Source organism: Leiobunum rupestre, chromosome 7, assembly GCF_980474605.1.
Source record: "Leiobunum rupestre chromosome 7, qqLeiRupe1.1.hap1, whole genome shotgun sequence".
Classification (NCBI taxonomy): Eukaryota; Metazoa; Arthropoda; class Arachnida; order Opiliones; family Sclerosomatidae; genus Leiobunum; species Leiobunum rupestre.
In genome coordinates this window covers 30,953,663-30,978,321 of record NC_143390.1, presented here as the reverse complement: position 1 = coordinate 30,978,321, position 24,659 = coordinate 30,953,663, and the positions used below count along the sequence as shown (strand labels likewise).

The 24,659-nt window shown below is 33.9% G+C and overlaps 6 protein-coding genes across 17 annotated transcripts; 2 read left to right on the top strand and 4 right to left on the bottom strand.

Moving 5' to 3' along the window:
• Positions 1-3,080, bottom strand: Tip60 (Histone acetyltransferase Tip60). Of its 2 annotated transcripts, XM_090154169.1 has the most exons (13): positions 2,956-3,075; positions 2,591-2,648; positions 2,454-2,525; positions 2,242-2,381; positions 2,072-2,164; positions 1,942-2,007; positions 1,632-1,871; positions 1,478-1,567; positions 1,277-1,417; positions 1,122-1,215; positions 898-1,060; positions 621-833; positions 1-535 (listed from the first exon to the last, which is right to left on the bottom strand). In XM_090154169.1, exons 1-13 carry the CDS (start codon positions 2,998-3,000, stop codon positions 514-516), a joined length of 1,437 nt encoding a protein of 478 aa, XP_090010295.1. In that variant the 5' UTR covers positions 3,001-3,075; the 3' UTR covers positions 1-513. The 2 variants fall into 2 exon arrangements, with proteins under 2 accessions (XP_090010295.1, XP_090010296.1); XM_090154170.1 differs by lacking the exon at positions 1-535 and having other exon boundaries at positions 617-833; positions 2,956-3,080.
• Trax (Translin associated factor X) lies at positions 3,071-7,011 on the top strand. Of its 3 annotated transcripts, none has more exons than XM_090154173.1 (5): positions 3,071-3,274; positions 5,882-5,945; positions 6,016-6,211; positions 6,281-6,512; positions 6,574-7,011. In XM_090154173.1, exons 2-5 carry the CDS (start codon positions 5,903-5,905, stop codon positions 6,964-6,966), a joined length of 864 nt encoding a protein of 287 aa, XP_090010299.1. In that variant the 5' UTR covers positions 3,071-3,274; positions 5,882-5,902; the 3' UTR covers positions 6,967-7,011. The 3 variants fall into 3 exon arrangements, with proteins under 3 accessions (XP_090010299.1, XP_090010300.1, XP_090010301.1); XM_090154174.1 differs by lacking the exon at positions 3,071-3,274 and adding an exon at positions 4,366-4,453; XM_090154175.1 differs by lacking the exon at positions 3,071-3,274 and adding an exon at positions 5,480-5,583.
• On the bottom strand, positions 3,894-5,314 carry Gnmt (Glycine N-methyltransferase). Its single transcript, XM_090154172.1, has 5 exons — positions 5,034-5,314; positions 4,842-4,969; positions 4,515-4,768; positions 4,269-4,429; positions 3,894-4,205 (listed from the first exon to the last, which is right to left on the bottom strand). The coding sequence occupies exons 1-5, from the start codon at positions 5,237-5,239 to the stop codon at positions 4,040-4,042; spliced, it is 915 nt and encodes a 304-aa protein (XP_090010298.1). The 5' UTR covers positions 5,240-5,314; the 3' UTR covers positions 3,894-4,039.
• Positions 7,012-7,031: 20 nt separating the features above from the next.
• Positions 7,032-10,398, bottom strand: Ero1L (endoplasmic reticulum oxidoreductin-1-like protein). 3 transcript variants are annotated; one of them, XM_090154167.1, is made up of 15 exons: positions 10,036-10,051; positions 9,893-9,971; positions 9,650-9,826; positions 9,458-9,577; positions 9,309-9,392; positions 9,193-9,246; positions 9,052-9,128; positions 8,918-8,991; positions 8,338-8,458; positions 8,231-8,277; positions 8,071-8,163; positions 7,759-8,005; positions 7,534-7,690; positions 7,344-7,477; positions 7,032-7,278 (listed from the first exon to the last, which is right to left on the bottom strand). In XM_090154167.1, exons 3-15 carry the CDS (start codon positions 9,821-9,823, stop codon positions 7,221-7,223), a joined length of 1,440 nt encoding a protein of 479 aa, XP_090010293.1. In that variant the 5' UTR covers positions 9,824-9,826; positions 9,893-9,971; positions 10,036-10,051; the 3' UTR covers positions 7,032-7,220. The 3 variants fall into 3 exon arrangements, with proteins under 3 accessions (XP_090010293.1, XP_090010294.1, XP_090010292.1); XM_090154168.1 differs by lacking the exons at positions 9,893-9,971; positions 10,036-10,051 and adding an exon at positions 10,131-10,398; XM_090154166.1 differs by having other exon boundaries at positions 9,893-10,063.
• Positions 10,399-13,450: 3,052 nt separating this feature from the next.
• On the top strand, positions 13,451-16,814 carry LOC149936042 (protein arginine methyltransferase NDUFAF7, mitochondrial). 5 transcript variants are annotated; one of them, XM_090180889.1, is made up of 11 exons: positions 13,451-13,562; positions 13,759-13,881; positions 14,188-14,333; positions 14,390-14,470; positions 14,545-14,655; positions 14,725-15,042; positions 15,125-15,241; positions 15,303-15,446; positions 15,508-15,613; positions 15,678-15,745; positions 16,020-16,814. In XM_090180889.1, the coding sequence occupies exons 2-11, from the start codon at positions 13,785-13,787 to the stop codon at positions 16,197-16,199; spliced, it is 1,368 nt and encodes a 455-aa protein (XP_090037015.1). In that variant the 5' UTR covers positions 13,451-13,562; positions 13,759-13,784; the 3' UTR covers positions 16,200-16,814. The 5 variants fall into 5 exon arrangements, with proteins under 5 accessions (XP_090037015.1, XP_090037016.1, XP_090037018.1 ...); XM_090180892.1 differs by lacking the exon at positions 13,451-13,562 and adding an exon at positions 13,942-14,127 and having other exon boundaries at positions 13,803-13,881; XM_090180891.1 differs by lacking the exon at positions 13,451-13,562 and adding an exon at positions 13,930-14,127 and having other exon boundaries at positions 13,808-13,881.
• Positions 16,722-19,945, bottom strand: GCC88 (GRIP and coiled-coil domain containing 88 kDa). Of its 3 annotated transcripts, none has more exons than XM_090180885.1 (11): positions 19,774-19,945; positions 19,543-19,691; positions 19,359-19,484; positions 19,030-19,119; positions 18,834-18,962; positions 18,582-18,776; positions 18,320-18,511; positions 18,080-18,263; positions 17,880-18,016; positions 17,500-17,823; positions 16,722-17,440 (listed from the first exon to the last, which is right to left on the bottom strand). In XM_090180885.1, the coding sequence occupies exons 1-11, from the start codon at positions 19,856-19,858 to the stop codon at positions 16,982-16,984; spliced, it is 2,070 nt and encodes a 689-aa protein (XP_090037011.1). In that variant the 5' UTR covers positions 19,859-19,945; the 3' UTR covers positions 16,722-16,981. The 3 variants fall into 3 exon arrangements, with proteins under 3 accessions (XP_090037011.1, XP_090037014.1, XP_090037012.1); XM_090180888.1 differs by having other exon boundaries at positions 16,722-17,428; XM_090180886.1 differs by having other exon boundaries at positions 19,552-19,691.
• Between the last annotated feature and the right edge of the window lie 4,714 nt (positions 19,946-24,659).

Below are 24,659 nucleotides of genomic sequence, written 5' to 3'. Positions count from 1 at the left end.
TTTTATTTAATTAACAAAACAAAAAATGACTTGAAATATGTCAAAAACAAGGTAAAAAAGTTCAAAAAAGTATTTACATTTTTACAGAGTTCTAATAAAGTTAAGCGAGGGAAAAAATGGGTAAATACCTATCACAGTATCGGGGAGATCATGAAAAAATTAAAATTGATCATCATGAAAGATTTTTTAAGTGTTATCTCACACCTATCAGTTGAGAAAATAAAAATGCTATGCTATGAATGAAACTAAAGCTAAATATAAAGTTGGCATTTTAATTCCCCTTCCCCTCTAAACTTGAGCATTAAATGGAGGCCTAGGATTGTGAAAAAACTACGAGAAGTAACATTTAACTCAGTCACACTTAAATATTTCTCACGTAAACGTTAGTTACAAATTCACACTTAATTCTACATTCTACCCCTTTTTCTTTGAATCACTCGTATCATTAATGAAGCAACCAATCTTAATCTTGCTATATTCTAAATTTAATAAAAAATAAAATCCTATATCCATTCAGTTTTTTTTGGCAGGTTCACTAAAAACAAAAAATAATCACGGATCAACTAAAATTGTAAAACCAAAAAAAATGTGTGAAATTAATGAAAAAAGCCTATCGTCACCATTTTCCCCTTTTAGGCCAATCTTTAGGTGTCCAATGTAAACATTTTGAATCAATCCTAAGTGGTCGTTTAGCAGTGGCTCTTTCAAATGCCTCTATAACATCATTCGTCAAGGTTATTATATATTGGCCCTTGTAGTAATTTATTAAATTGAGGTACTGAAGAGTCGAAATGACATCTTCCTTTTTTATGCTAGTTAGTTCAGAAATTTCACTGCGAAGTGAATAGAAAAATCATACAGTGAATCTGTATATTTAAAAATTAGTAACAAACGTACTTTATAGTTATTAAAGGTTTTTCATTTCCATCTGTGGGGTTCATAGTGATCAGTATTTCAAGGATAGTTTCCGACCAATAGCTGCGGTAAGATAAGAGTCCCAAATCCGACAATGGCTTTTCCGGAGAACCAGTTTTCCCTTCAAATTTGGATAGTTCATAGCCTAAGAAATATAATTTTTTTTTAGTTCACATCCACCATGGGTTTACTTAAAGCTATTTTACTGAATTCAATAAGTAATTTCCCAAAGCCTTTCCTCTGATAAGGAGGCAATGTTAGAATACACGCCACATTGTAATCTTCAGTCGATTCTTTTTCCTAAAATAAAATTTACATTCTATATATGTTATAACAATATAGAAAAAAAACAAAATATTACTTTTGAGAAGTAGCCAACAATGTGAAAGCCTTTGGAATCCATCTCAGTCATTATGTAAAAAAGAAAGGGGTCTGTGTCATAATATAAAGTTTTGTGATCTAGGAAACATTTGGCAAGAAGGCACAAATTTTGAGCGTAAATCTGAAAATAGACAGTGATATTATCCATTATTTGAATGAAGGCATTAAGGGTGTTAATCACTTTATTTTTTCTGCCATCAATTTCGAAAAAAGAAATAGAGGCTTTTCTGTAAATTTCATTTCCAGGGGGATGTCGTAGGTTACATTTTATCTATGTAAATAAGAATATTAGAAATTCTAACACAATATTTCAATTTATCAAGTTCAAGGCTTACTATATGCCTTTGTAAACATTTTCTGGATTTCATATATTTGAGGCAATACTCGCATAAGTAAATGCAGGGAGATGACACTAGTTCTTGAGGGTACGGTGAAAAGTACCAAGGTCTGATTCGATGCCTGCCCAATTCTATCATTTCCAAGTTCTTCATACGAGTAATAAGGTCATCATGATGGGCTACCATACTTCCTGTTGTCCTGGGACCAGGAGACCCATCCACTGTGTCCTGTCCAGCCTATACATTTAACCGAAAGGATTAAATTTATTTATATTGATTAATCGTGTGGCTTTTAACAATAGTGTACTTCTTCATTTGTGGGAAATTTTCTCTTTCGACCAAATAGAGCTTTCTTGGGTGGTCCACTACCATTCTAAAATTATATAATATGATTAATATTGGATACTTATAATCTGCGAAATATGTAGTTAATTTACTTTAGTGGCTGATGGTGTGGAAATCACTGGAGGTATGGGTGTTTCAGGTATAATAGCGCGCGGTACCACAGAGGGGGATGGGACATGCACAACCTTTTAAGAAATATTAAATTGATAAGGTTTTTAAAAATGTTTAAAACAATAATGAAATTAAATTATTATTTTTATACCCCAAGTTCTTTATCTGGGGATGAAGGTCTAGAACCATTTTTAACATCTTTGAGTGGTGTTTTTGCCTCTTTTTTTGGATACTGAATTTTTCTAATATCTAAACGGTCTCTCGTTACCCATTCATCCAATCTTTTGTTGTCTATTATAATCAGTAATAATTAATTACAATACAAATTAGACTTCGTCCACATTTTAATATAATTATTCTTACAATCAATGTAGTGAATATAATAGTGTGTATCATGATTTGGGGATTCTTTGATGCTAAGAACTTCAGCTAGGGCTGTGTAAATATTAAACAAAATTACCAGGTTGAGATTTAGAAATTTTATTCATAATGTAACATACGCCAGTCTTCAGTGTTTCTCATACAAACTGGTAAGCGACATCCTTCTATTATTTGACCCTGTAAAAATTGAATAGTTTGTCATTGATAACGCGTAGTACGAGCACATGGAATTGTTTGTAGGCAATAACCACGTGGGGCAAAGTGGTCACATGGTAAACTCGAAAGAAACTATCACGTGACCACTTTTTCAGAAAGATATCGAGTAGACGCCATGACAGTAGGAGAAATGAAGAGAGTTTTACTAGTTAAAAAACCTAAAATTCAGTGAAATACTTTAATTTTCCAACCGTTATGGTATCAAAGGGAAAAAATTTGACCAAAACCGAAAAAAATATTTAAAAAAATTCATTGAAAGTCGTATTACCGCTAAATTATCTGTATTTTCGGTGGTTGTGTTGTCTTCCGTCATGTCGCCGACCCGTTTTTTACTGGAAGAAAACTGCGTCGTAGCCTCATAGCAACCGCCTTGGCAACGGTTTATTGGGCATTTTCTGATTGGAAATCGTAGTAACGAATAAGAGACCCCTCTAGCATCGTCTGCTGTGGAAAGTGTCTTGAAGCAAATAAGCTCTTAGGATTATATTTTAACATTGTTTACAATAGTTGATTTAAATTTGTTCTTTAGTAAAAAAATAAATAAACTCTAATCTCCAAGAAAGTGTTGAACGAAGTGGTTTTAAATCGTAAGTTTCGCTTTATTTTTCGAAGACTTCCAATATTTTTAGGACTAAGGCATGCTGTCACAGTTTTTATAACAACCAAAATGGTGAGAAAAATCAAATACTATCTCTTAAATTAATTTACTATGAAACGTACTTCTTGGTAAAATTTTAAGTAGAAATGGATGATGCTTCATTAGAAAAGCAAGCCATTGAAGAAATTATTAAAGAGACTAAAAAGGCAGCTATTAGGGCTGATTCTGTGGGTGCTCATGGATGGGCCAAACCAAAAATACCATCAACCAATAAGCAGTTTTTAACAAATGTTATTAAATCCACTTTAATGCAACCATCGGTGAACCATTCAAGAAAAAAATTTATATCCTCGCAGTCCATAAGAAATTGTCACAAATCAAATTACAAAGATGAATATGAAAGAAACTGTAATAAACCTTATTCCAGTTATGTGTCAAAAAAATCTGTGACAATTGAGAAATACCAACATAGTTCTTATAGAAATAGATATTGCGAACTAAGTACTAGAACAACTACCAGTAGTAGTACTAGTATTAATAAAATAGATAAGCATGTGCCTAGTAACTATTCAAGTAATACTCAATCATGCACAAATGAATCTGTTAAGTATAATAAAATATGAAAATTTTATTCAGTTGTCGTAGTCTTATGAGTATACATTTGTCATGTTTCAGTTGTATTTGTAATCATGATTCAAATATGGGTATATAAAATTTTCAGTACATTAAACTGTACATTTAATTTAATTTTTGCTTATTGCTTTTGGATGGCATGTATATAAAATGCGGGTGCTTCACTATTTTTGTTTAAAGGCTGAAAGTCTCCAAATATAGTATGAGAAGCCGATTCCCCAAACACCTCCATCAATAGATTTGTAAATGGTTTTAAACGAATTGGAGTGTAAGATAATCTAAAGTGACTACAAATACATATGGATAGCAATTAGTAAATATTCAGTTATGTGAACACTGTATGTACTTACTCTGCAGGCTCCGAGTATCTGCCCTTCTTTGTAAATTCACTGTCTGTGCGATCAAATTTTGAGGGTAGACTAGATATGTCCATTAGATAGTCCAAAGCAACCATCGAGGGCCTGTTGTTAACGTAAAGAACTGATGTTTGAATATCTTTGATATGTCGACTCTGGAGACAAATGCAAAATTTTTGGTAGGTTCAATGTTATCAGTACATCTATTTTTATAAAGATAAGTTTGCCAGGTCTATTTACATTGTAGTAAATACTTTTAGCTGGAGTTTTCCCAGTATCTAATATGTAATCAAAGTTTCTGTGATCAATGAATAAGTAACCCCCTGGTTTGATCATTTCATAGAAATTTGTAATTGCTGTTTTCTGGTTAGTCAGATTTCCGTCACTATCAGGTAGATGTGTGAAAGAGTTTCCTAAGCACATAACTGCATCAAATCCATCCTTAGGTTTATGCAGATCATCAGCCAATGTTAACCAGTTTGCTTCTTCTATCACTGATATCATATATTTTAACATGTTAAAAGCTTGCTTTTACAAATAGTTATTGAAAATTCCTAAGATACTAACCCCATTTGTCAAACTGTGGCTCTTTCCGTCTGTTCCATCTTTCTTTTAAGGCATATTTTAACATTTTATCACTGGCATCCACACTTGTCATGTTAAAACCTTCTTCCACTAACATAATTGAGTCAATACTGTTCAAATACGAATATTATTAAATAACTTAATTTTTTTAACTTTGAATTGAATGTTACCTACCCAGTTCCACAGGCCACATCCAGTATATGTTTGCAATTTTTGCTTCTCAGTAAGTTAGTGAAAAAGTCTTTGTAGTGTTTGGTGCGATCATTTTTGTCACCAATAAATATCTCCCATACTTTGGCAGCTTTTCCATCAGCATATTGGTCAGGCAAACCTTCCACAGCAACCCCTAAAGATCGCGTTCTATATACAGTGTCGTTCATAGTTTTATTCCCAAATATTATAACGTAGTGTACCGATTGAGTTCAGTAACTAATCTGAAGTTATTTGAGCACTGTAAACCAAAGTTATAATCTAAAGATATTTAAACTTTGTACTCTCAAGGTCACATTACCGACTAGAGATTGTGATCTTGAAAAACAATTATCTATTGGGAAATTTGAGATGTGTCAAGAATAAGATTAAAAATTATGGTCTCATTGGATTTTTATAGTATTTAAATGAGGAAAACTGGTTAGGGCAACTTGGGAAATCGAAGACTTAATTTGCAGAGTCATATATTGAAAAATCCGCCAAACCACTTGGTTTTTCAGACAGTACTTACATTGTTAGTGAAATGAAAATGTTTCTCTGTAATTCAATGTCTAGTTATAAGGTTTTGATTATAGATAATAAAAATTGATCTCAAGGGGGTTTTACGAAACTGGGACTGGGAACATTGACGTGCAATGTACGTCTGAAAGATCAGATTACTGCTATGATCAGACGGATAAAAACCTCATGACATAAAATTTTATAACAACTGTGATAGTAATTTTAAAGATTATAATATTAATTTTCAATGAAGCCTGTCTTAATAACTTTATATTTATAACAAATTTTTTCACATTAATGCTGTTTTTCAGTATTTCTGTAAAATATCTTAAATGGCTGATTTGGACAAACAACCTCCACCCAAAGTCAGACAAGGTGACAATATTCTGAAAAATTAACTTCCATAATCCTGCTTTAATAACTAATTGTAAAAATGACATGATAGGCCAGAACTCTAAGAGGGGCAGAGGAAATCCTCGAAATAAAGATGAAATTGGTGACTCTCCAATTTTACAAGCATTTCTTGGTTATCAAGCGGATCTTGATAAACGTTATGAAAAACACGAAAGAATTGTCAAGAGGGGACGAGATGTCACTTTTGAAAGTAAAAAAGTCATTTTTCTACTGCACAGAATAACTGGGTTAGTCTTGAGAGTTTCTAGTTTTTAGCTGTTCCTTATTGATTTCGTATATGCCATCTTTCTATTTAGGGAATCCAACAAGTCTGATATAATAAAAGAAGCTGATGAAAAGTTAAAAGAAATAGCTAATACCCATCTAAAAGAAATTGCTCTTGAATTGGTCGGGGAGGACTATTACCAATTTGTAAGAGCGTTCTCTCCTGGTCTTCAAGAATATGTTGAAGCCAAAACTTATCTCTCCTATTTAAGAGACGGTTCCTTGATAACTATCAACCATATTCGGAAAGAATTAATTTTCCCTGTAAGTTTTGTTATTTATAGGAAGATAACCTTTTTTCATTTACATTGGTAAATAATTATAGGTTGACTCTGAAGGGTCTTCGGTGGTTACAATGCCATTACCACAGCAGGAATATATTTTAGGGGTTGCAGACCTAACTGGAGAGTTAATGAGAAATTGCATTAATAGTGTGGCTCAGGGAAATATTGAGCAACCTCTGAAAGTGGCTGCACTCATGAAGCCACTGTATGAAGGGTTTTATTCTATTGGTAACGTGGCTGGGAAGGAAGTGTGGAGAAAGACTATGGTTTTGAAACAAAGTTTGAACAAAGTAGAGAATGCTTGTTACACAATCAAGGTTAGGAGATCAGAGTTTCCAGAATCTGGGAAATTGACAGACAAGATTCTAGCTGAAGTATTTAGCTCCTCTTTTAACAGTAACCCTGTCATTTCAGATTTGTATGAAGAAAGTTAAGTGTATTTATTAAACATTTTGTAATAAATTCCAAAATGGACACAATTTGAAGTATAATCTTTTAAATTTCCATTGTAAAAATTACAATATTTACAAAAACCCTTTTCCTTTTGGGGGTTTGATAGTACGTGTATAAATAATATCTATAAATAATTTTTCTTTTAAGTGGTAAAGACAGTTGTATAACTAATAACATGTACATATAATTTTTTATACATTATCTCTGTGGGTTTAGGGCAGTAAAAGTTTTAATTTCAAGATTTGCGCAGCAAGTGTCTAAACATTTCCAAATAGTAAACGCTGTTTGACAATCTACAGAGTTATAAATTAATATTATATCTTTCCTATAAATTATAGTTCATATTGAATTTTCTTACCGCCCAAATGCATTGAGTAGAGTAACAATTTCTGCTCTTGTTAGCTGGAATTTACTCTTGCGCATGTTAACTATATCATAATTATATTTATCTCCAGAAAATAGTATCTTTAAAGCAGTTCCTAACCCTCGAACCTGAGAAATACGTACCATTATGTTCTTAATGAATCCAACTATATTTCTACTTATACCTGTAATTTTCCCCATAATTTGCACTTTGAACATCCAACACAATCCATGATCTTTGATATATTTCTGAAATGATTTTTGAATTCTTCCTTTAATTTCCGTCCTTCAAGGTTCTGATCAGAAAACATGACTTCTTCATTGAAATGATCAGGAAATGACCTTATAAAAAAACAATGGAATGAATTAGCATTTCTTGTCTTTCCATCTTCATTATTATTTTTACTAACTTAGCTATATCCAATAATTCCATCATAGTCTTTTTGACTAAAACGTCTTCCTCCTTATTACCAGTGTAGTAATGTTCATTTTCTAAATAGGGAGCTGCTTTAGCGAGAGCTTTTAATTCCAGAAGGTAGAGAAAGTATAGGTTTTTTAATCTCTGAGGCCCTTCCCAGTTTGTGAGTTTTGGATCAAAACGCCTTTGAAATTCCTCTAAGTTTGGACCCCAAGTGCCAGGTTGGAAAGCATTTTTGCCTGAAATTGCCATAAATGTTTTACGTCATGGTTTTCATTTTTAATTGGCAGGGGTTTTCTATTACTTGGTATAAAATATTGAGCGCTGAGGTGAATGTTAATACTAGTGTGCATCCCTGATATAGTTCTGTAAAACACTCTTTTCTCCAAACACATGGCTTAAAAAAGTATAAATTAGGATTTTAGGTTTAATTAACTATTAATTAGTTTCAAATTATTTTTTACCATTTAAATTTTTAGAAGTTGAATATGGTCCAAGACCTTTCCCTGGCCTATAATTAAACAAGAAAATTAGTTGGTTAACATTCAAAATTGAATGAAAATACGTATACCTAAAGCAATTTTCCTGATAAATACTTTTCCATATTCGGTGGGCAGATGTTCCTTTGTAACCAGTATATCTCTCGGGATTTAATAACAAATCAACATAGTGTGAATCGCTTGAGTGTTCGTCTGCACAACCAACAAGAATAATTATAAAGAGCCTTATAATAATATATATCAGCTATATACACAAAAGAAGATAAACAAAAAATTAAACATTTTAGTTAATAGTATTAGTAAAAATTTGTGGCGAATATAATTAACAAACGTAAACTGTGATATTTTGTTATTTGTATTATTAAAGCGGATATTATTTTTGTTAAGAGTGAGAAAGCCACTTAAAACACATTCAAAAATGTGCAAGTTGGTTAGTGTGTCTCCTGCAAAGTTAATTACTCACTGATACAAGAACTAGAAAGAGCATTATTGCTTCCTATAGTGTCGCATATGACATCTTAAAAAAACATTCCTACCTCTTAAAATTGTATGATATTCATTTTAGGTTATGTAAGTTTATTCCATAATTTTATAAATTTTAAAATTGTTATCTGGGTTTCAGTATATCCATAAATAAAGGTAGATACTCACCATCCATTTCACAAAAATTATCCTGAGAGTCATCGTGGCTTCTCCAACGTTTAAAATCATTAAATGTCTCATCACTAGAAATAATGTAATTTTTAGTTTTTATACAATAGAAAATGTTTTTATAGTTTTCATACCTAATTGTACGATTTACAGCCCCTAATTTATCATCACTGCCATCGCAGACGCTTTTATCTTCTGCCTCTTCAGAATACTACAACAAATTATTTAAGTATCTTTCACAAGATTTTGATGATTAAAATAATTTCATTATTCACCTTATGTGTAATTTGTGAGTTACTGGAGCCTTTTAAACCGATTGGTACCTTATCCTTTAAAGGTAGTGAAATATTAATATATATTTGCAATTTGTATGAAGTAAATTAAATCTTACATCAGGACATAATTGAACAGAACAGTCTTTCATGGAACAAGTAGAATCATCAGCCCAAAATGGGCATTCCCTCTCTAAATTTACCTTAAATATAAATATTTTAAGCATATAAATCTGTATATAAGTGAAATACAAATTAAATATAATACCTTAAAATATCTAAAATAATCTTTAACCAAAATTTTTTGGAGCATTGGAAATATTTTCTTATTGTTAAAGTAGTCTAATGTGTCTATAGTGCATGTGCAATCATCAATTTGACCTTTAAGCTAGGATAAAAGAGTAAATTTTATTCAAAATAATAATTATAGTCATAATGGTAACTAAAAAGAGCAATATACTTGACAAAAACAATTTTCTTCTGAATTTTCGTTGTTTGAACTGCTTTTCTGAACATATGGAAGGCATAATAAAACAATTATGGTTGTTCTCCAAGTTATATGGCACCATAAGATGTTTGATAGTTGGTTGTAAATGCATGTACGGTTTCTCTTAGATAATGCTTCAAATTTCATAATCTGTAAATGTAAAATATAATTATAATTAAAATTTGCTCCAAATTAAAATGGCATAAGGAGCATTACTTTTGTAATATTGTTTCTCTAATACTGAAAGTTTGTTTAGTTATAGTTACGTTTGACTAGTTAATTAGCAGCTTTACCACTGATTGGAAAAACATTTTTATACTCCTCTAAATACAGATATATGTAGATGATAACTCAATTACTTGCCGTTTGGGTATTACATCACACCATTTCATTTTATTTAAAATTAAAGCACAGCCCTGATTACTAGAGTTAACAATTTACGACATTACTATACCTTTTTTATTTAAATTGGCACCAAAATGGAATAATTTTTATAAAGAACAACATTAACTGTTTTTTAATTAAGTTGAATAAGAAATAACCTTTTAATTAGCGTGATAAAACATGCATTAAAAAACATCTAACCATTATCCTTGACAGTTCGAACGGAAGAACACGTCTGTTTATTTTTCTATATCCTGTCATGATCTCCTATGTTTTCGTCACTTATTGTCCAGCCCGGATGAAAGGCGGTGACTTAAATTAATATATCTTATTGGCTGAAGGTAATTTAAATATTTCTGGAATATCGAATCAAAACGAATTTTGAAAAAAGAGGAAGGGCTTAAAAGTCAACATTTCTTTAATCTTGAATCTTATTCGGCAGTCCGGAACCGTTCGATGAGTAATCGCGCAAACTATTTGCCGAAAAAATTTACCGAACCGTTATGCAAACTATTTGCTCTAAGTTTGCGAGATTTCTTCTTCTCTTTCGAATACTTTTTACTCTTCCCTCAACATAGAAATAGAAATTAGACTAGAAGCACTGCCCTTCCCGCCAATCCCAAGGGAAACAGGCGAGCTAGAAGGCTGACATTAGGGTGGAATCGTGATGTACGCGCCATCTGACAAACGCATTAAACATTGTCGCCATGGCTACGACGCGAATTTCGAAGAGGAAAAAAAAGGCGATCCACTGCGCATCACGTCGTGCGCAGCGGCGGTCTTTTCGTGTTTAAAATTTTGCGTCTAAAAACCTATCCGCAAAAATGGTTAAAAACTGCGCTTTTTCACTTTGTAAAGAGGGATCTGGGAAAGAAATAAAATTCTAATTTCATAAGTATGTAATATTATAGTAAATATTTTATAATAATCTCGGAATAAAATATTTTTTTACACTAAGATTTCCTCTGAGAAATTCTGAATTACTTGGAAAATGGGTTTTAGCGGTAAATCGCGAAAATTGGACTCCATCTTCAATTACTTCATATGACCATATGTAACATAATCACTCATAAGTATGCCATAAAAGCATTTTCGTTAATGAAACCTTGTTCACGGGATATGACGTAAATTACGTCACTTACAACTCCGTGACGAAATACGCGTAATCAACTTTACTGATGGGAAACGGAAGGTAGTGAGAATTCCTCGCGCGTTTCTGGCTTTGTCAAGTTTAGTTCATGCCTCGCGATCACATGATTTCATTTCCATGGTAACCTTTTCAATAGCGTAAGGATTATAAGCATTTTTGCATTTTTGAGTCCGCTTAATGTATGTTCCGCGTGAAACAAGGTCTCATTGAATTTTTTTCAATGGAAATGTTATACAGAGGCATACTTATGAGTAATTATGTTACATATGATATGACTTTGTGTGTAGTAAACATTTTCTGCTGGAAGGCACCATTTGAAAGCAAATGCTGTACCTACACAAGTAAAAATTACCCTAAACATTCTGAAATAAAAAACTAACTGAAATATGAATAATTTCTTTATTAAAACAAGAATTTGAAAGAGCTCCCAAAAATATCTATTCCAGAACAAAGCATATTTACATCCAGGGCCGTAACCAGGGGGGGGGGGGGCGGTCGGGCCGTGCCCACCCTGGACCGTATGGTTGTATGTAATTTTTTTTTTTATTTGTTTCCATTGCGTGCCCACCCTGAAATCAAATCCTGGTTACGGTGCTGTTTACATCTTCTAGAGTATGCCAATTTATTGATTTTAGTCATTGTTATTTAGTTTCCCTATTTATCAGAGGTTATTTCAGAAAACTTACGGAAAAAGTGAACTACCGGAAACCACTCAATTTGACTTGACTAATACCATTGAATTCTGAATAATACTGCTAGAATTACAATAACGATTTCGGTTGCCATGGTTACGCATGACCTGTTCTGATAAGACTACGAAATTCATCTTTATAATTAGGCGGTAGCGCCATCTATATTTTGTAAAGTTATATGGCTAAAAATAAATAATTATTAGGTAACTCACCGTAACTTAAGTTAAAAAGGATCGTGTTGACAAAATAAAATTAGTTTTAAACAACTTCAAAGGTTTGTTTGTTACGATAAATCATAAATTTCAATTTCGCATCAGATTCGCGAAAAAATTCAATTGCAATATAGTTGCCACCACTAGAGACAGATGCCGCCACGGTAGAACGATAAAGTTGATATAGTCTCCTTATGGAACGAAATTGGTCCCGCGCCAGCCAGATTTAGTTGTACCTCTATTTATTCCCAACTCAATGACTAATACTGATGATAGTTTAAAAGACACTGAAACCTAGGAGCAACAAACACAAGGAGAACGCAGCTAGCCTTTAAACACGCTACCGAAGGGTTGTGTACGAATTTCATTGGACGAACCTTTACGATGAACGTCTTACGGAAAGGGGAAGACACTTTCCGAATTTTCCCCTTCCGGCGGCAGCAGGCGCTAAAGCGTCTAGCCAATAAAAAACGTACACAAGAAACTCCACGACTTTTGACGGGTTGCGTTCTCCTTGTGTGGGCAGTGCTGTGTTTGTTGCTCCTAGCTGAAACCAAGATTTTGGAATCTCATGTAGGCATATTTTAAACCGCACTGAAATAATTAAAATTTAGTTAAACTGTGATGATTTGTGGTATTTCAGACTTACAATGATTGCGCAAAGTTAACGTGTGACTTTAAGGGGGACACCATAGAAATCTCATAGGTAACTAGAATACTGCCGTGTAACTGGCAAATGGGCCAAATGCCGTGGCAGACGATAGCCAGATCTCAGCCAATCAGAGCTCAAAGAGTGGTTCTGCCAAGAATTTAATGTCACCAGAGAGAATGACGTCTCCTATCTCCCGCTATAGTAGCGGATCCAAGGAGGATTATTATCCTCCTTGGCGGAACCACTCTACGGCCTCTCATTGGCTGAAGGTTCAAGGCGAACTGGCGTCAAGCTCGGCCGTAGGCGGCAGCATTCTAGTTACCTATGAGATTTCTATGGGGGACACGGTAGATATAGTAGATTCTTGAGATTTTTATGATTTTCCTAAAGCTGTTTAAATAACTTAATATAATGTCAGATAAATAAAAAAAGTTTTTAATGCGTTGCCTACGATCTGTTTTATGTTATTCCACGTGACCATATTTACTTATTTAGTTTAAATTGTTTCTATGAGATGGCGCGACTATCGCGATTGCACTCTGATGGCAGCCTTCTAGCTGGTACGTCCCCGCCCAATACAATCGTGCTTCTATGGCTCTCAAGCAGTGTAAGGCCAATTCCGAGCTACACTTTGGTTAGGGCTGAATATTAAGAAGTGGGCAGTGGTGGCAACTACTAAATTTACCTTTGCTGTTCTGTTCGATGATTAAATAATGCTTTCAAGGTTAAATTAATCGCGGCAGCGCTGTTAAATAAGTTTGGAATGTGTTTTAGGTTTCTTTTTGTCTACTGAACTGTAAGTTATTCGCTTTCATTGCTCTTCATTTTTATTAAGAATTCCAAATTTTAACTTAATTTGCAAAGGCCTGTATACCCATGTTTTTACTCAAAAGTGGGAAACGTGAACTGTGGATGCCCAAAACATTTAAATAAACAGATTATATTTTATTTTCGTCAATAACTTTTTTAGGAATTTTTCTATATTTGTATAGCTTTCTACAACTAATTAAGTAGGAAAATGAGTAGTGCATTTAGGACCAGCAGGTTGTTATATCATAACCTTTCAAGGTCACTCCCGAGGCAAAGGTCACGAGCCTCTTGGCTTCAAGCTGCAGGTTAGTGAAACCATGGATCTGTTCAGAAATTCAAAACTGTTCAAAAAGCCTTTCTTAAAGCATCATCACATAATTGTGATATCAACCTGCGGTATGGTTTCTTTCCGAGTGCAATTTCAGAATGACGTCAATTATTATGATGACAATCCAATAAGAATTGTGACATTCAAATTGAAAGTGTATAAAGTCTTTTATGCAATGTGCTTACTCTCGCTGCTCATAGCTGAGCTTTTTTTTTGTTTTTGAGTAACTGAAGGCATCACATATTTCCAAAAAAATTAGAAACTAAAGGTTTGTTTCTTAAAGAGATGAAGCCAAGACTATATTGTGCTCAAACCCAAGTTAAGTCGAAAGAAACAAAGTTGTTGGACCAGTTGAGAGCTAGAATTAAGGCAACAGGACCCATGACAGTTGCAGAGTATATGAAAGAAGTGTTAATTAATCCTATGTCGGTATGTTTATGATACTACCTCTAATATATTAAGTCTGAGTGTCATGTTTGTTTTAGGGCTATTACATGCATAGAGATGTTATTGGGAGCTCTGGGGATTTCATTACATCTCCAGAAATATCGCAAATGCTTGGAGAAGTAATTATACAAACCTTGAAATTCTTTTCAATTTGAGAATTTTAGATTATTTTTTTTTATAATTTTCACTTCAGCTGGTTGCAGTTTGGTTCTTAAATGAGTGGATAAAAGCTGGAAAACCAAAGCCATTCTATATTATTGAAGTAGGACCTGGTAGGGGAACAATGTCGGATGACATGTTAAGAGTCAGTTTTATTATAATTTTAAAATGTCAGCATTTTTCCCCAGTTGTATGAGTAATTTAAAAATTTCAGATATTTTCTCAATTCAACGATGCCATGGAAGTAATTTCTTTGCATTTAGTGGAAGTTAGCCCTCATTTAAGTCAGTTGCAAGAGCTTAAACTATGCGGAACTGTTAGTGTCTTAAAAGATGTGATGGAGGCTGACGAAAGCCAACGACACCTGTCGCTGAAGAAGGGCTTAAACACTGAGGAACTTGCTTACAAAGAAAACATCACCAAACACGGAGTTCCTGTCTCATGGTATCATCATTTAGATGATGTTCCTGCTGGATTTGCCTGCACTATTACCCACGAATTCTTCGACGCCCTTCCTGTTCATAAGTTTCAGGTGTTCACAGCTTCCATCCCCACAATGTAATTTGCATCTATCAGTATTTTCTATATGAAGTAACTTGAATATTCCTCTTCAGAAAACTACAGAGGGCTGGAGGGAGGTTCTTGTTGACATAGATGACGGTCCTGGTCAGCATCACTTACGCTATGTTCTTTCAAGAGGTCCTACCCCTGCTAGCCAGTTTTTTATAGATGTAAAGCAACAGCAAATCATTTTTCCTCTTGGTTATGGTATTTAGTTCTGTTTTTGTTAAGTCCTCAGAAAAAAGAGATCATATTGAAGTCAGTCCTGAAAGTGGAGTGTACGTTCAAGAAATGGCTACTAGATTAAACCGAGATGGAGGCTGTTCTCTTATAGTTGATTATGGTCATAATGGGGAAAAAATGGATACATTTAGGGTAATTAGGGTACAAAATTCAGGTTTGTTAATGATGGCTTACAGTGTTTTGTCTCTAAAAGGCATTTAGACGACACGCTCTTCATGATCCCTTGTGTGAACCTGGTACAGCTGATCTCACTGCTGATGTGGATTATTCTTATCTGAAGAAAATGGTTACAAATAAGGGTTAGCCATTAACTTTGACTTCAAAATCTTTAGATTAGGTATATAAGATATTGTTTTTTTTTAGCTTTGGTCTTTGGCCCTGTTACTCAAGAAACATTTCTAAAGAATATGCAGATTGCAGCTAGATTAGAGGTATAGTGTTTACATTTCTCTTTCCTCAAATAACTTTGTTACCTGAAAGCCTAAACCACAACTTTGAAGAAAGGTGTTTAGGGAATGGTCAAGCCACATGCTTTTTTGTAAAGTTTATATCTTTTATTATGTGATAAAAGATGACAGGTTTTCTCCAACATTCAATTGAAATCGCTCATTCAAGCAAAACCGATATAATTATGTTACACCGTTTGGGCTTACAGGTGACTAATTTCTATTAAGAAATTTTTGTAACCAAGGTAAAATTTAATAGAAATTGTTAAAAGCGGCTACTACTGAAGAACAAAAGCTACAAATATCTTCTGGTTACGACATGCTGGTTAATCCTGAGAAAATGGGGGAACGATTTAAATTTATGGGTCTTTTTCCCTTGGACATGCAAGAGGACTTAAACAAGAACCCACCAGCAGGTTTCTTTCCAGCCAGTTCATAGTTGTGATTTATTATTTCGCAGTGCCTTTTTTCCTAAGTCAACATCTAAGTCAGTCTCATTATAAGAACGAGCTACCAAACATTTTTCATTAACCTAAGAGTCTTTGTTCATTATGTTGCAAACCTTTACGTATAGGGGTCTACTTAACAGTAATTTAAAAGTTATTGTTAGTTTTCACCGAAATCATTCCATGACTATCAAAGGAAAAGGTTTTGAGGATTTGACATTACCTCAATAGCTTAAAATTAACACTTCTCATTGTTTTTGTGTTTAATGGTTAAATTTGGGCCACTTTACCATTATCAAAAGTCTTATACTTATCTAGCCATTTTTTATTTTAACCTACAAAAAAAATTGCCAAAACAATTTAATTTTGTCTTAAAAAGATGTCTTGCCATTCCAAAGGTGGTGCTGTAAAGTGTATTAGTAACACTTTCTTTAGTATGTGTAATTAGCGTGCAAATCAAATTGAAATATTGTACCCACATATTTTGTTATCGCGCCACTATGTGCTGCCATTTAAATTCTGAATATCCAAAATTTATTGAAATTTTAGTCATACAAATACATGTGTTGATAATGTGGATTAAATGTGTATAGAGTTGTAAATTTTAATGCCTTTGATTATTTGTTAGTTAAGGAAATCATCCCATAAAAAAATTAATTTTTGCAATTATTAATTATAATATCATGTCACACGTATGGGTATGGTTAAAAGTATTTCTCCATAGATTTAATTACAAAAGTACAATGCTAAATCTTATTTGAGAAAGGAAACTTTATCAATTTAATTTAGCTTCCTCTAATTCTTTCGCTGTAAAATGCAAAATAGCGGCAATCGCATTTAACATGTGATTTTTTCCTGCCATGTCTTTGCATAAGACAAATCTTAAGACCACATTTTTGAGATACTCCATGTTGATGCCTTTTTCATTTTGACTACTTTCTAAGCGACATAATTTTGTCCTTAATAATTCCAACTCTTCAACAAATTTTTCCTCCTTAGTAGCTGCTACACATTGCAACTCTCTCAATGTACTCTCTAACAAATGTCGTCCTCTCCTCAAGTTGCTAATTTCAACATCTTTCCTGGCCAATTCTTGCACATAATGTAAAATCTTCTGTTCTCCCTTTTTGGAAGCCATTGTTTTTGAGAGCATTTCCGCCACTGTATCTACTTTGACGTTTTCTCCTTCTGATTCAGAATTTTCTGATAGATGGCTGGATTCCTGTAAAGAAGCCTTTAAAAAAAATGGGTTTAAATAATTTTTAAAACAAAGTTAAAGGTTTTTCTTCATACTTGAAGAAAAGGATGTGATAGTAAATTATCCTTTACAGCTTGAATTTCTTTATCCTTCTCTTGCAACAAAGACAACGTTCTCTCTCTTTGTTTTTGCATTTGTTGCTCTAATTCCACTAGTTTGGAGGCGTGATTAGACTCAATTTGACTAATTTCGTGTCTGTGTTTCAGTTTTAAGTCTTGGACAGTTGATTTTAATTTATTGACCATTTGATTTTGATACTGATCACTGTTTTCCGATTGTGCTTTCATTGACTGTAATTTTAACTTCAAATCACTAATTTGGTTGTATAAAGATTCCATTTCTTTAGAATAATCTTGATCCTGGAAGGAGAAAAATTAATATCGGTATCATTCCTATTGGAGAAAAAAATTCTTACTTTGACAGTTTTGTTTTTCAAGACTGTCTGAGCTCTGGCTTTGTAATGCTCAAATTCTTCTCTCAATGATTCTAATTCTTCATGACAATGAGCATGTATATCTGATTCGGGCAAAGTATTACTCGTGTTGAAAACCTCTGCAATTTTAAATAGGTTAAATTATTATAATGACAAATGGTATTAGTGCATTAACAAATTACCACTTAAATCCACAGGAAAATCAGATTGTTCATTAGCAATTTTCAGGAAATTCTTCAATTTCATTATTTTATCAACAATAACTTGAGGATCTAATTTTGTAGCTTCAATTTCCAAAACACTGTCTGGTGAGTTGGCAGCTTGGGCTAAAACCATATTTTCTAGATCCAGCTGAGCTACTCGATCCTGAAATTTTATATTATTAGTATCACCAGAAGTATTATCACAGAATTTTTACACACTTTTAATTTTATTATAGCCTGTTGATCTTGCTGTCTCAAACGATCGTAGTTTCCAATCAACTCTGATAATTCTGCCACTTTCATTTCTAAGCTCGTAACTCTTTCTTCACTTCCCTGAGCCAAATTTTTTAGTTTTTCTTCCGCCTTATTAGCTCTACGTTGTTCCTCAACAACAGCATGTTGGTGATCCATCTAAATTTTAATACTTAAGTAAGATTATAGATCTAAAACTTCTAATAATTCCTTCAAAAATATGGACAACCTTCATATCAGTCATTTCTTTCTTTAACTCTACTAAAAGTGGGGATGGCTTCATGATGGCACTTTCAGTCAGTTTAAGCTTCTCGTGGACTCTATTTAATTCAGTTTCCAGATCAAGAACAGTTTTTCTGTAATCTTCCAACTGTTTTTCAAGCAGTTTACTACCATTTTCAGTTTGTTTTTTCAGTTTTTCAACCTGTTACAATGTAAAAAATATTAATTCCACCCCTCAAATTGAGTAACCTGACTTTACCTGCTTAGCTAATTTGTCATTGGCATTTCTTTCGTTTGTTAAAAGTGATTGCAATTCTCTGAGCATGAGGGCATTGTTTTTATTTTCTTCTTCTCTTTGATTTTGTTCTATTCTTAAATTCCATTTTTGCTATAATTATTCATAATAGTTTAACAATCTATCTAATTTTATTTTCCATAAATAATTATAAATAAACCTCTTGAATATTCTGATTAAGGTTTTCAATTTGTTTTTCATATTGTTCTTTCTGTTCTTTCAAATCCTTATGAAGTATTTCACAATCTTGCTAAAATATTAAATTAATTGTATATTAACAGAGGGTTATTTAACTTATTTGCATTTTACAGTGGCATAGCCAGGATTTTGGTTAGGGTGTGGTGGGGGGGGGGGGGGGTACACATTTGAAAAAAGTTGAAAAATATTAAGATTTGTAGGTACAACCATATGTTTTGGAGGGGCACGTTCCACAGTGTCCCCCCTGGCTACGCCACTGGTTATGTATATAACACTGAACCTATTAAGAACCTTAAGTTTTTTCTTTTCCAAAATTAGGCAGTTTTCTATTCTAATTTTTTCATTGGTTAATGTGCTCAAAGCTTCTTTAAGAGTTGATATTTTATCGTTTGCCAATTCTTCTGGATTTAATTTATCCTAGTAATGAATAATTTTAGTTTCAATTATATAATTGAAATCTTACATATCAGCCTACAGCAGTTACAAGGGCAGTATCTGGTTCATTTTCCTCAGTTATTTTACAATCTGTGGTTATTTCTTGGGAATTGGTTCCAGTTAAAGCTTGTAAACCTTTTTCTAGTGCCTCTTTTTCTTTGCAAACACCTTTGTACGCTTCAATTACATCTAAAAAGATGCGACAAGTGAAAAAAACATTCAGTTACTCTTAAGGGTTTCACTTTCAGTTGAAGGCCAAAGCATTACGAACCATGCAATTTATGTCTGTAAGTTAGAATTTTTGATTCTTTTTGCTGTAAAACATCCAACAACTCCTTTTTGGTTTTATTGTCCATAGTTACTTAAAATTTTCGTTTAATAAAAATAAAATATGCATTTAAGGAAAAATTTAATTAGTCAGTATGTGTTGGAACGATCCTAATTTGCCAGCTACATACTATTTCTATAAGCTACATACGAAAACATACTTTGCCAACTCCGTGGCGCACTTTCCAACTACGCCATATCAACTATATATAATATACACATAACTTCATCAACTTTTTCGTTAACACGGAGATTTCCATAGGAAGAAGTTGGTAAATTACCGAACTTGGTTTTTCTCAAGAACCAATTGGAAAACCGGAACCAAACTTGGTATCCGACTAGATACCATGCTCTTGTATACGTATCAACAGCGTTTTGCGTGGTTGTACGCCTAATATTTAAGCAGTTTGAAATTTACAAAGTGACCCGCATCTTATTTCGTTAACACGGAGATTTCCATAGGAAAAGGTTGGTAAATTACCGAACTTGGTTTTTCTCAAGAACCAATTGGAAAACCGGAACCAAACTTGGTATCCGACTAGATTCCATGCCCTTGCAGACAAATCAACCGGATTTTGCATGATTGTACGCCCAATATTTAATCATATTAAATTTTAAAAACTGACCCGCATCTTATTTCGTTAACACGGAGATTTCCAAAGGGAGAAATTGGAAAATTACCGAACTTGGTTTTTCTCAAGAACCAAGGGGAAAACCGGAATCAAACTTGGTATCCGACTAGATATCATGCCCTTGTATACGTATCAACCGCGTTTTGCGTGGTTGTACGCCTAATTTTTAAGCAGTTCGAAATTTACAAAGTGGCCCGAATTTTAAACTTGGTATGCGGAATATCAGGGAAAATGTTGGGCATATCATAAAATACCATCATAAGACTATTAAGAGCCCCTTAAGTTTGAAACGAAGGGTATTTTCAATTTCTATATATTAAGGTACTTTATATAAAATATTGGAACATATATAACGGGAGGAGCTGTTATTACCTGGTATTCCTCGGTATAACACGTACAGGACGATTTTCCTTTAAATTTCCAACTTCCTTAGATAAATACATTGGAGATTTTACCAAACTCAATTATTTCGCGTGTACCGTGGAATACCATGGAAAATTTTGGACATAACATACCATATAAGTCGTGCCTTTAAAGCCCTTTGAACCCCGGTATTCGTCGGTATTCCTCGGTATTTCGTGTACTTTCACTTAATGCTTCATATTCATTTTTCCTTTATTTGAAGAATTTTAACAACACTCTTACATGAATAAATTAACCATTCATGATTCCATAGGATTATTAGGCCTTTCGTTGTTAAGCAATAATCATGTTGGCGATATTTATCCTTTCTTCCTGCACCAGCTCAAGCAACATTACCAATGACCAAAGTATATTCTTAAATATAAGCTTAATTTAGAAATTTTTCATTTAATTTTATTTTAATTTTTTCCCAGGTCTTGTAATTTGTTTTATATTTTAATTGTATTTAATTGCACCGTGCTTTACTATTTCTTTTGATCTCATTTATGAATGTATTATTATGTTGTATCTTTTTGGTATGTTTGTACACAAGCCGAGAACGTCTTTACATTAAAGGGGCTCCAAAGTTTGGTGGCGAAATTTACGGTTGACTCTGCCCGCCCCTGCCAAGGCCGAATGAGGGGTTGGGGGGTATGAAAAGCATGCTCAATTTTCATTTTTTTTGCCACCGAACTTTGGAGCCCCTTTAACCTATGAGCAAAAGATGTGTATGACGTGAGCGCCCCTAGCGGATTATTATTTTTAGAATAGTTTTTACATTGAAGCCAATATAAAAACCGTGCGTGGCGCTGAACTCCTACACGTTATAGTACAGTTTATAGGGGGAAAATCCTGGCTCGCGGAATTTCGACGAATGTGTTGGCCGCTGTAGCGCGAACAGTGCGTGATCAAAGTTGGCCGTGCTTTTGGATATGAGCTAGCTAGGTATCATATAATTGCATAACATTAGCTTACAAGAGTGACAGAATCAGATAGCAAAGGCTAATCCTAAGCATTCCTAACTAGCCCTAAATACAGTAAACTATTTTTTTTAATAATAAAGATAAGTTACCACAAATATTCAAAAGATAATCTATCATCTCGTAAAATAACAAAGAAATGCTGAATTTACCTTTCGAAAAATATGAATCCGAAAACCACATTCTGGATAGCTGCAGCCTTCTCTCGCTTTGTACTTACAGCGAAAACCGTTAAAGAAAGTGGAAAAGACCACTAATGAATCAACAACACCTGTAAATGGCTATTTGCATCAGTGTCTACGTTATTCTCAAAGTAGACCTGATCATTATATAAAATAAACTTCATGCGCGCGGCATAGATGGTGTTACTGTCGTTTTAGCCAAGAATCTAATCGGCGGGCTGCCTGCCATTCGATTAAAGGGACTTTCAAGAGACGCTCTAGTCAATTTAAAATACGTCATTCGGTCGCCGTTCGTTGTGAAGTCAAAGTTACGACCGAATGACGTATTTCAAATCGACTAGGTCTTTCTTGAAAGTCCCTTTAAGCGTTCTAGTTTGTTATCCGATTTCTATGAAAGCAGACGCTATTAGTTTTACTTCATCGTTATTCGTATATTTGACTTTATAAACCATTGAATGAAAAGCATGCTCAATTTTATTTTTTTGCCACCGAGCTTTGGAGCCCCTTTAAAATTTTCCGTCAATTTCGCCGATTTTCGCGTGAATCAACTTCGCCTAAAAGTAAAATCCACGTAACTAAATACACAAATCAGAATGATATACGTGAATTTTGCTTTCAGGCTTTAATGATTCCCACCGCTAGAGATAGATGGCAACATCGTCGAGTGATAACGTTTCAGATTTGAAGCTAAATTTTTGTCCCCCGACTACCAGATTTCAATTGTACCTCTATTTATTCCCAACTCAATGTTTTTGAATGAAAACCACTTAATCACCGACTCAGCGTAGACCCCGATGCCGCCGATGTAGGCGCCAGTGTGAGAACTAGTCCGCTCGTCCACCTGATAAATCAGGGCGAGATATATGTAACTTATGTAACGTCATAAGTAGGGATGCAACGGTTCCACTTTTTTGGAATATCTCGGTTCCGGTTCCTAAATTTTTGCTTTATTGGTTCCGGTTACGGTTCCGGTTCTTAAAATTTGATTTATCGGTTCCGGTTTCAATTCCGGTTCTCAAAATTTAGAACCGATAGGTTCCGGTTCCTATACGGTTCCAGTGTGTTTAGTATTAATTAAAATTAAATACACCAGCAATTCAAATGAAGTTAAAGAGAAATAATATCCACCACATTTATTTATTTAGTATATAAAATTTGTTTTTGATAAATAATATTTGAAAAATATTAGCTTTATCGGTGACGTAGCTATGGGTTCGGGGTCCTCCCGCGAAACTGTTTTTGAGGTCCCGTATGATCATTAAGGCCGAGTCGCGATTATCCCCATCTAGAGTTAGGGCTAACATGTATCGCTTTCTTCAATTAGATTTAACACGTACTTGCATGTTAAATATATAAAACGCTTAAAAATGCCTTTAAGCCCTAAGTGAAACGATTAAGATAAATCACGGCAATCAGCGTCTGGAGCATTAAAAACAAAGGTTCTGGTAGAACTTGTAAGTCTGGAGTTCAGACTCCCAAGTCCGACCAGAATCACGATCTAGATGACATAATGTAAAATAATTAAAAAAAATTATTGCTACTATTCTCTCATGTAAGCGCGTTATTTGTTTATTCAATAAAGTAGGGTAAAAATGAAATCTTCTGTTTGAAAATTCCCACGGTTTCATCGTTTCAAGATGGAGGGGGGGGGGGAATGATGTACTTTCAAGTTTTGGGGAGACATTGCCTTCCCTTCCGCTCCTCATTTCAGGGGCGTAGGGACGTTTTAGAAGTTGGAGGGGGCAAAGAGAGTGAGTAAGCGGTCGCGAATGTCATTAAAGGGACTTTCAAGAGACGCTCTAGTCAATTTAAAATACGTCATTCGGTCGCCGTTCGTTGTGAAGTCAAAGTTACGACCGAATGACGTATTTCAAATCGACTAGGTCTTTCTTGAAAGTCCCTTTAAGGCATTAACAGTAACAACAGTTATCATAAGAAGTGTATTTTAAAGGAGTGTAGCTTCACCGAATGCATGTGTTACTGTTTGACTACTATGTAAATTGGCGGGAAAAGACACACTTGAGCTTCTATAAGCTTTATATGCTTTTAAATTGAGAATTTGAGCTTTTGAAGATTTCAACTGAACAAAAAGTTGAAGGGGCAATAACATTAGTTGCCCCTCCCAGCAAAATTCTAAGGAGGGGCATTGCCCCCTGGTTCCTACGCCCCTGCCTCATTTCATTGAAAAATATAAATACGGGATTTCTATGACTCGTTTTGATTTCAGTTGAGTATATCGTTCTAAATGGAGTTAATATTATTTCGTTCAATAAGCATTGTCATTTGTGAAATGTAAGCAAATGCATAAGTTTAAATTTTAGATTTTCTAGACAAAAACTACCCAGGCCAGCGATTATATTATGCAAACGAATTAGCCTTACCTTAAAAACTTTAAATTCAGAAACACAACTTAGTTATTATTTTACAAGGTTTAACGATCTGCTATAAAACACGTGTGTCCATACTTTTCAAACTTCAGTATGTTACTTTCATTATGTACTGTTATCGTATATTTTCATTGCCAGGGATGAATTCGTTTTAATATTTTAATAGAAGTTTAATATAATAAAAGATATACATGGCGCGTACAACCGCGCTATCGTTGGCGATCAAGAACCGAATGAATTCCCATCA

Excerpts from the sequence above, each read along its gene's own strand:
- Tip60 (XM_090154169.1), bottom strand. The coding sequence starts at position 3,000 with ATGACGGAAGACAACACAACCACCGAAAATACAGATAATTTAGCG. Across the intron at positions 2,649-2,955 it reads AAAATACAGATAATTTAGCG|GGTCAAATAATAGAAGGATG; the intron begins GTAATACGACTT and ends CAATTTTTACAG. Across the intron at positions 1,872-1,941 it reads AATTTCCCACAAATGAAGAA|GCTGGACAGGACACAGTGGA; the intron begins GTACACTATTGT and ends TTAAATGTATAG.
- Gnmt (XM_090154172.1), bottom strand. The coding sequence starts at position 5,239 with ATGAACGACACTGTATATAGAACGCGATCTTTAGGGGTTGCTGTGGAA. Across the intron at positions 4,769-4,841 it reads GCCACAGTTTGACAAATGGG|TGATAGAAGAAGCAAACTGG; the intron begins GTTAGTATCTTA and ends ATATGATATCAG. Across the intron at positions 4,206-4,268 it reads AGATACTCGGAGCCTGCAGA|TCACTTTAGATTATCTTACA; the intron begins GTAAGTACATAC and ends ATGTATTTGTAG.
- Trax (XM_090154173.1), top strand. The coding sequence starts at position 5,903 with ATGGCTGATTTGGACAAACAACCTCCACCCAAAGTCAGACAAG. Across the intron at positions 5,946-6,015 it reads TCCACCCAAAGTCAGACAAG|GCCAGAACTCTAAGAGGGGC; the intron begins GTGACAATATTC and ends ATGACATGATAG. Across the intron at positions 6,513-6,573 it reads GGAAAGAATTAATTTTCCCT|GTTGACTCTGAAGGGTCTTC; the intron begins GTAAGTTTTGTT and ends AAATAATTATAG.
- Ero1L (XM_090154168.1), bottom strand. The coding sequence starts at position 9,823 with ATGAAATTTGAAGCATTATCTAAGAGAAACCGTACATGCATTTACAAC. Across the intron at positions 9,129-9,192 it reads ACTCACAAATTACACATAAG|TATTCTGAAGAGGCAGAAGA; the intron begins GTGAATAATGAA and ends AATTTGTTGTAG. Across the intron at positions 8,992-9,051 it reads GCTGTAAATCGTACAATTAG|TGATGAGACATTTAATGATT; the intron begins GTATGAAAACTA and ends CATTATTTCTAG.
- LOC149936042 (XM_090180889.1), top strand. The coding sequence starts at position 13,785 with ATGAGTAGTGCATTTAGGACCAGCAGGTTGTTATATCATAACCTTTCA. Across the intron at positions 13,882-14,187 it reads CTCTTGGCTTCAAGCTGCAG|AGATGAAGCCAAGACTATAT; the intron begins GTTAGTGAAACC and ends TGTTTCTTAAAG. Across the intron at positions 15,242-15,302 it reads CTAGCCAGTTTTTTATAGAT|TCCTCAGAAAAAAGAGATCA; the intron begins GTAAAGCAACAG and ends GTTTTTGTTAAG.
- GCC88 (XM_090180885.1), bottom strand. The coding sequence starts at position 19,858 with ATGGACAATAAAACCAAAAAGGAGTTGTTGGATGTTTTACAGCAAAAA. Across the intron at positions 18,777-18,833 it reads ATGACAAATTAGCTAAGCAG|GTTGAAAAACTGAAAAAACA; the intron begins GTAAAGTCAGGT and ends ACATTGTAACAG. Across the intron at positions 18,017-18,079 it reads TTTTCCTGTGGATTTAAGTG|AGGTTTTCAACACGAGTAAT; the intron begins GTAATTTGTTAA and ends TTAAAATTGCAG.